We start from the raw sequence: 7915 nt of genomic DNA, 5'->3' as shown, positions 1-7915 counted from the left end.
CACCCATCGTCCTGCCTCAGCCTCCCCAGTGCTGGGATTACAGGCGTGTGCCACCATGCCCGGCCATGCTTCCTCTTATAACTATGACCATGAATAAACCTCATAGGCTGCTGGTTTTTAATACACAGTTGATGTCCAGTTTTAGGTCAAATTTCTCAATGTATATAATAATTTACCAAGCCTCTAAAACTGAGACTTGCCTAGACTTAGGCCCCATCATAAGTATATCCTGTAATATAAGCGTTCCCTACTTCCAGTCATTTGTTCTTCCTTTCAGTGTTAGCATATGTGCTGCTGGAGCGAGCACTATTCTTCCCTTCAAAAGACTGAGTATGTTCTTGTTTATCTCATGACCTGAAATTTCCTTTCTTTCTCCTAGAATTTATCAGAGCCTTGATTACATAGAAGATAACGCTACAGTTTTTCATGCCTACTATCTCTCTGCAGTAGCTAATGCTGAAATAAAAACCTCAGTGGCTTTAGGTCATTTCATTCTGCCTCCTGCTTGCCTGCAAAAAGGTTAGCAACGATCATTCAGCCCACACCTGTGTGCCGAACCCAGCTAATCCTCCTTTAGGCAGACAAATTCACTTTTGCTCTTTTGTTCTCAGTCAGAAAAGGTTGAGCTTTGCGTCATTTAATACAAGTGGGAGGACCTTGGCCTTGGCATTAATTTGCCTTGCGTGCATATCCTGGTTTAGTTATTCACGGTCACTGAGCTCCTCCTGTAGGGCAGGTTCCAACCCAGGACTAGGGAATCCATGGTTAAAACAGATGCAGATCTTTCCCTCCAAGTGTGCCCCAGCTAGGACCCAGTGCTTACTCGTTTTCCATCTTTAGCAAGTTATTAAACTTTTTCCGTGTTGTTTTGGGGATAAAATGATACAATGCATGACATGGAGAGCATCTGATATAGTCTTTGTTAGTTTGGAGTCTCTTCATTACTTTTCTGAATTTTTCTTTAAAGGTTGGTTTTGGGCCGGGTGTGGTGGTGCATATCTGTAATCCCAGCACTTGGGAGGCTGAGGCAGGAGGATCACTGTGAGTTCGAGGCCTGCTGGGCTCCGAACTGAGTTTAAGGCCAGCCTGAGCTGCACAGTGAAACACTGTCTCAAAAAGGCAAAAAAAAGAAAAGAAAAAAAAAAGTTGGTTTTGGCAGTACTTGAGATTGAATCCAGGGTCTTTGCTCTGAGCTATATGTCCATCCCCTTTATTGTTTTTATTTTGAGACAAGTTTTGCTGAGTGTCTTAAGTTGCTTAGGCTGAGTTTGAACTTGCCATCCTCTTGCCTCAACCTCCCAGAGTGCTGGGGTTACAGGCATGCACCAGTTTGCCCAGTTTGTAATTTTCTTAAGACTTCTAGAAGTATATTCACATTTTTTCACAACCCTATGAAGTTGAAAGGGCAAAATAAAGTTCTCAGATCTGTGTTTTTGTGTTTCTTACTTGGAACTTTCCAGTTAAATTTTAAAGTTTTCCTGAGCTGTGCGTGGTGGTGCATGCCTGTAATCCCTGGTGATCCCAGCACTCAGGAGGCTGAGGCAGGAGGATGGTTGTGAGTGCAAGACCAGCCTGGACTACAAAGTGAGCTCAAGGCCGGCCTGAACTGCATAGCAAGACCCTGTCTCAAAAGGACTGAAAAACAACAAAAGCAAAACTATGAAGTTTTCCTTACTTTTTTTGTTTCCTGAGACAGAGTCTTACTATGCAGTTCAGGCTGCCCTTGAACTCACCTTATAGCCCAGGCTGGTTTCAAACTTGCAGTGATCCTCCTGGCTCAGCCTCCCAAGTGCTACGATTACAGGTGTGCATCACCATGCCCAGCTTTCTTTCTTTCTTATCCTATTCAGTTGTCCACCTTGTACCTATCTTTTCAGAGCTAATTTGAAATATTCCAATGTGTAGGTCAACATCATTAGCTAACGTTTGATATGTATCTTGTTTACCCAGTGGTTATGTGTCCATCTCAGAAAAGACAGATTAAAGCCGTGGATAAATTCCCAGAGAGGAGAGCATTAAAGAAAAATGCTAGCCAGCATGGGGTGCACACCTGTAGCCACAGGACTGGGGAAGCTGTGGTTGGAAGATCACAAATTCAAAGCCAGTCTGGGCCACATGGTGAAATCCTATTTTAAAAAAAGCAAGAAAAAAACCCCCCCACTGCTATGAAAATAAGCAAACAGACAAAGCTAAAAAACTTGAAAATATTTTCGTGGAGGAGCCTTTATAAACATCAAATATTGATTTCTTCTGTAGTTGATGTCCTAGAAAAATCTAGATGTAATTTATAACTACAATGCTAAATTGTTCTAAATCCTTTTTTAAAAATGCTTATGCAAATTGGGCCAGGCCTGGTGCCACACACCTGTAATCCCAGCATGTGGGAGGCTGAGGCAGGAGGATCATTGAGAGTTCAAGACCAGCCTGGGCTACAAAGCGAGCTCAAGGCCAGTTTGAACTGCATAGCAAGACCCTGTCTCAATGACAAAAAAAACCCAAAACCCTATGTAAATAGATTAATGACTAGATAAGATAATTGACTTATCCAGAAAGTATTTGTACTGATTAGTGTCCACTTTCAAGGAGTTCATATTATAAAATGACCATTCAATCTGATTTTTTTTTTGTTTTTTTTTTTTTTGTTTTTTTTGAGGCAGGGTCTCCCTATGCAGTTCAGGCTGGCCTTGCTCACTTTGTAGCCCAGGCTGGCCCTGAACTTGCAGCGATCCTCCTGCCTCAACCTCCTGAGTGCTGGGATTACAGGCGTGCGCCACCACGCCCAGCTCTGATTTTTAAATTGTCTTCCTTTTTTTTTGGTACTGGTAATTGAACTCAGGACCTTGTAGTTGCTAGGCAGTGGCTGTGCCACTGAGCTATATCCCCAGCCCCTAAATTGTCATTTCTGTCTGAGTTTTTAGAATTTTAATTTCTACTAGTACGCGTTTGCAGTACATAATGATTACGTTCAGGATGGGAGTTGGTCCGTTTACATAAGTCATCTTAATTCTTTTTATATATCTTGCTCCTGCTCTTCTCCTTTGGAGTTTAGCATCATATGTTATTGTAGGTTTGCTTTGTTTTGTTTTGTTTTGTTGAGAGAGGGTCTTGCTGTGTAGTTCGGGCTGGTCTGAAACTCACTACATAGCCCAGGCTGGCCTCGAATTTGTGGTGATCCTCTAGCCTCAGCCTCCCAAGTGTTGGGATTATAGGTGTGTGCCACCGCACCCGGCTGTTACCATGTATTTAAATTTTAAAAAGAATTTGTTTTAAATGAAACATGATGACGGGAGTGGTGGTGCATGCCTGTAATCCCAGCACTTGGGAGGCTGAGGCAGGAGGATCATTATGAGTTTGAGGCCAGCCTGGGCTACAACATGAGCGCTAGGCCAGCCTGAACTGTACAGAGAGAGAGACCTTGTGTCAAAAAGACAAACAAAGAAAAAAAAAAAAGGAAACATGATCCTTTCAAAAAACAAAAGTATGTGCTCACTTCAATAGCACATATACTAAAAAAAAAAGTACTTACCTATTTATACATGAAATTAATTCTTTTTTCTTTTTGTGGTACTGGGGATTGAATACAGAGAGACAACAAAAATCTAGAAGAATGTTATTCTTTTTGTCCTCTGATGCGCTACTGTGGAAATTTCTGATGTCCCTGCGTTAGAAAGATGTCAGTAATTGGACATACTGAGTGTTACAGAGTTTCTCCTTACTGTACAGATTGCTTATCTGCTTTTAGAAAAGTACAGTAATTCCTGAGCATCTCTCCTCTACAAACTGATCAGTGTTACACTCTTTCGTTTTGCCTGGACAAGTTGTTCTTTTTATTAATACTTGGCCTAATACAGACAGTCATACCAAGATGATTGCAAATTTGAGGCCAGCCTGAGCAGTTTAGTGAGACCCTGTCTCAAAAAAAAATAAAAAGGGCTGGTAATGTAGCTCAGTGGTAGAGCCCTTGCCTAGCATGCACAAGACCCTGGGTTCAATCCCCAGTACCACAAAAACACAACAAAAAATGGAGACACATCTGACAAAGACATCCTAACAGGAGACATTAAAAACAGTGAGTCTTATAGTAACGTTAGAATTGTCCAGAGTTTGTTAGAAATGCGAATTCCCAAGCTCCTCCTCAATCATCTGATCCAGTAGGAATCTGTATTTTTAACGAGTTTCAGTGACTTTGATGCGGGTAGAATAAGGCTGGCCTAGAAATTTCAAATTTCATGCAAAATTCTAAAGTTATGTTAAAAACAGTATTGGATTTGTTTTTCCCACCACAGACATAAGAAGAAAAATTGGTAGTTTTATTTGGGAACGAGACGAACAATTTCCGATAGAAAAGGTAAGAGTAAATTAAAGTACTTGATTAGAATGTGCAATTTTGAATTTTTCTGAAGACAGTGTAATCTTAAAATGTTTACTTGTGACATGTTAAGCACTGAGACAATAATTTAAAGGACATGCTTTTTTGGACATTGTTTTACAGTAGTACATTGATAAATTTGAGAAACTTTTAAATAAACAAGGCTAAGCGCCAGGCTTGGTGGCACAGGCCTGTAATCCCAGCATTCTGGAGGCTGAGGCAAGAGGATTGCCACAAGTTGGAGGCTAGCTTGGGTTGCATAGTGAGGTCAAGGCCAGCCTGAACTATATAATGAGACCCTGTCTCAAAACAAACAAACAAACAAACCCAAAGACTATTGGCATAAAAAACTTGATAGCTGGGCGTAGTGGTGCTTGCCTGATGTCCAAGCATTTGGGAGGCTGAGGCAGGAGGATCGCCTAGAGTTCAAGGCCAACCTGGGCTGCATAGTGAGTTCGAAGCCAGTCTAAGATACAGAAGATCCCGTCTCAACAAAAAGAAAAAGGAAACTTGAAAATGTTTCCAATCAGTAATAGCAAGAGAGTGATGAGTACATGGTGCTTACCAGCTCTTCACTACTGGCATAGATTCACTGCGGGTGTGCTATACCATTTGTTAAATTTTGTCCACAGCAATCCTCCAAAAGCAGAGAGAGAAAAGGGAAAGGACGAAAGGAAGGAAGGGGAAGAAGAAAGGAAAGATGGCTGGAAGGAAGGAGAAAAAGGATGGGATGTGGAAGTTTTTGCATTACAAAATAATAATAGTTAATAAATATAGAAGGGATGACAGAATAAAAAGTCCCTGTTACAACCACCAATATACTTGATTAGGCAAGGGTCCTCAGTGGTTGCTAAAACCGTGACTGCAAATTATCACCCACAGACTAGTCCTTAATTACAAACAGTCCATTTACAGCAGACAGGTCTGGACCACACTACCCCAACCAAATGATCAGATTTAGCCTCCACTGCATTGGAGAAACTTCATTGTGTTCGGTCTGATATGATAGTATAAGTACGCAGTATGACCCATGAGGTATTCTTACTTAAAATGTCATCATCTGGACAAACCCATATGTCAGTAAACTGGCCTGGTCAATGTCATTAAAAAACGAAAGGCAAGAGGACTGTTCTAAGAGTTACAAACCTTGATTAGATTCCGTAGGTTTGCCGGGCATGATGGCGCATGCCTGTAATCCACGCACTCAGGAAGCTGAGGCAGGAGGATCACTGCAAGTTCAAGGCCAGCCTGGGCTACATAGTGAGTTCAAAACCAGCCTGGACTACACAGTGAGACCCTGTCTTAAAAAAAAAAAAAGATTCTGCAGGTTTTAAATCAACAACAAAAAATATACGTAAGGCATTTTGAGGGAAATTAGGAAAATTTACTAATGGACTATATATTAAGTGATACTGAATTAATTGCAGTTTTATTAAGTGGGATAGTGGTATAAGGATAAAGGCATTTTTTAGAAAATGTATGCTAGATTTTTTTTTTTTTTGTCTTTTTGAGACAAGGTCTCACTATGCAGTTCAGGCTAGTTTTGAGCTCACTTTGTAGCCCAGGCTGGTCTTGAACTCGCAATGATCCTCCTGCCTCAGCCGCCTGAGCGCTGGGATTACAGACGTGCACCACCATGCCCGGCTAATGCATGTTAAGGAGTAGAATTATATCTGCAAATGTTTTCAAATGGTTCATCAAAAATACAGAGGGACATTCAAGGTGGCAAAAATATAAAGCTAGATGGAAGGTATATAGTGTTTATTGTCCTATTCTTGAAGATTTGAAATTTTTCACAGTAAGAAGTTAGGGACAATGCCGGGTGTGGTGGCACACGCCTGTAATCCTAGCACTCTGGAGGGAGGCTGAGGCAGGAGGATCATTTTGAGTTCAAGACCAGCCTGGGCTACAAAGTGAGCTCAAGGCCAGCCTGAACTGCATAGCAAGACCCTGTCTCAAAAAAAAGCCCCCCAAAAAAGAAATATCATATGAGAAAAAGTTTCAAAAGTTAAAGAGAATAACACCAGTTTTATTTATCCAGTGCAACCACAGCTAGGACTTAAAATATTGTCACCTTCTTTCTTTATGTATCTCTTGAAGTACATAGCATGGTTATACAAGTGCTTTTTTTTCTATTTTTTTTTTAGGAGTGCTTTTGTATAGTGGGCTAGATTGAACAAACCCTGTCATCTCTCTGTCTGTCTGTCTGTCTGTCTCTCATTTACTTTCTCCCCTTTGACATTATTGACTGACTCATTGGTTTGCTGACTTTTTAAAGTGTGATTTCTTTTGCTGTCCACAGCATGATGAAGTAACATCAAATGAGATAAATGCCGTTAGGGAAGACAGTGAACTAGCCACAGAGAATGAGAAGGAATTGTCCAGAAGGTACTGAACTCCTGTACTTCACTGATACTCAGTTCAGGGTGGGTCACTGATCACTGATTGTGTGCAGTGTTTTCCTACAAGATTGATGTCATCATCATTATCATTCCTATTTCACAGAAAAGGAGACCTAGGATTAACAAGATTAATTTGCCCAAGTCATACAAACTTTGATTAAGTGGGGGAGAAGTAGGATTTGAGATGACCAGTCTAATTCTAGGGCCGTTGTGTTGACTGTGCTGTCGGACCCTTGCAGGAAGGAAACAAGGCTTCCTTAACTTCCACAAGTTACATTCTTTTAAAAATATTTTAAAGCAGGGTATGATGGTGCACGCCTGTAATCCCAGCACTTGGGAGGCTGAGGCAGGAGCATCATTGCAAGTTCAAGACCAACCTGGGCTACAAAGTCAGCTTAAGGCCAGCCTGCACTGCATAGTGAGACCTTGTAACAAAAAGACACACACAAAAAAAAAAATGAAAAAAATTGAAAAAAAATTTTAAAATAAAAAATACATAGGCCGGGCGTGGTGGCACACGCCTGTAATCCCAGCACTTGGCAGGCTGAGGCAGGAGGATCGCTGTGAGTTCAAGACCAGCCTGGGCTCCAAAGTGAGCTCAAGGCCAGCCTGAACTGCATAGCGAGACCATGTCTCAAAAGGACAAAAACAAACAAACAAAAAACAATAAAAAATACATAAAATTGTATCAGTAATTTCTAAGTTAACAGTGATTTCCTCTTTTCTAAATTATTTATAATGTGGTTACTTTGGCTTAAGAAATTCAGCTTCAGAGGCAGTCAAGCGTGGGCGTGCCCTGTGTTAGGAGAGGCACCTCTCCATGCACACTTGGTCCGGACCCAGTCCTACTTCCATATTTTCCAGTTATGTAGTTTTCAAAGTGTATAGGGAACATGGGTTATTTAAAGGTTGGTATTTGGCTGTAATCATTGAGTAGAAATTTTCTTCCTTCATATGAAAGTTAATGGACTTATTTATATACTTTTTCCATTTTAGGTTTTTCATTCATTAAGGCTAATTTACTTAGCATTCCAAGAAGTCTTACAAACCTGGGGAAAATATATCCAATCCAATAACAATAAAGTTGACAAAGGATATAAATACTCTTAGTAGTGTCTGCCTGGAACCCCCTTTGTGTGTGTGT

General features: G+C 40.9%; 1 protein-coding gene across 2 annotated transcripts in view; it reads left to right on the top strand.

Moving 5' to 3' along the window:
* LOC102025550 (chromosome unknown open reading frame, human C15orf43) overlaps window positions 1-7915 on the top strand; it is an 18892-nt gene that overhangs the window by 2223 nt on the left and 8754 nt on the right. For both annotated transcript variants that reach the window (XM_005376747.2, XM_013510475.1), the window contains exons 4-5: window positions 4287-4348; window positions 6672-6757. In XM_005376747.2, coding sequence (XP_005376804.1) covers window positions 4287-4348; window positions 6672-6757 — 148 coding nt within the window. The remainder of the gene's footprint in view (window positions 1-4286; window positions 4349-6671; window positions 6758-7915) is intronic.

This window comes from Chinchilla lanigera, unplaced genomic scaffold (assembly GCF_000276665.1).
Source record: "Chinchilla lanigera isolate Chin_1 unplaced genomic scaffold, ChiLan1.0 scaffold00008, whole genome shotgun sequence".
Classification (NCBI taxonomy): domain Eukaryota; kingdom Metazoa; phylum Chordata; class Mammalia; order Rodentia; family Chinchillidae; genus Chinchilla; species Chinchilla lanigera.
Note: the sequence above shows the minus strand (reverse complement) of the source record. Positions and strands in the feature narration are given on the sequence as shown.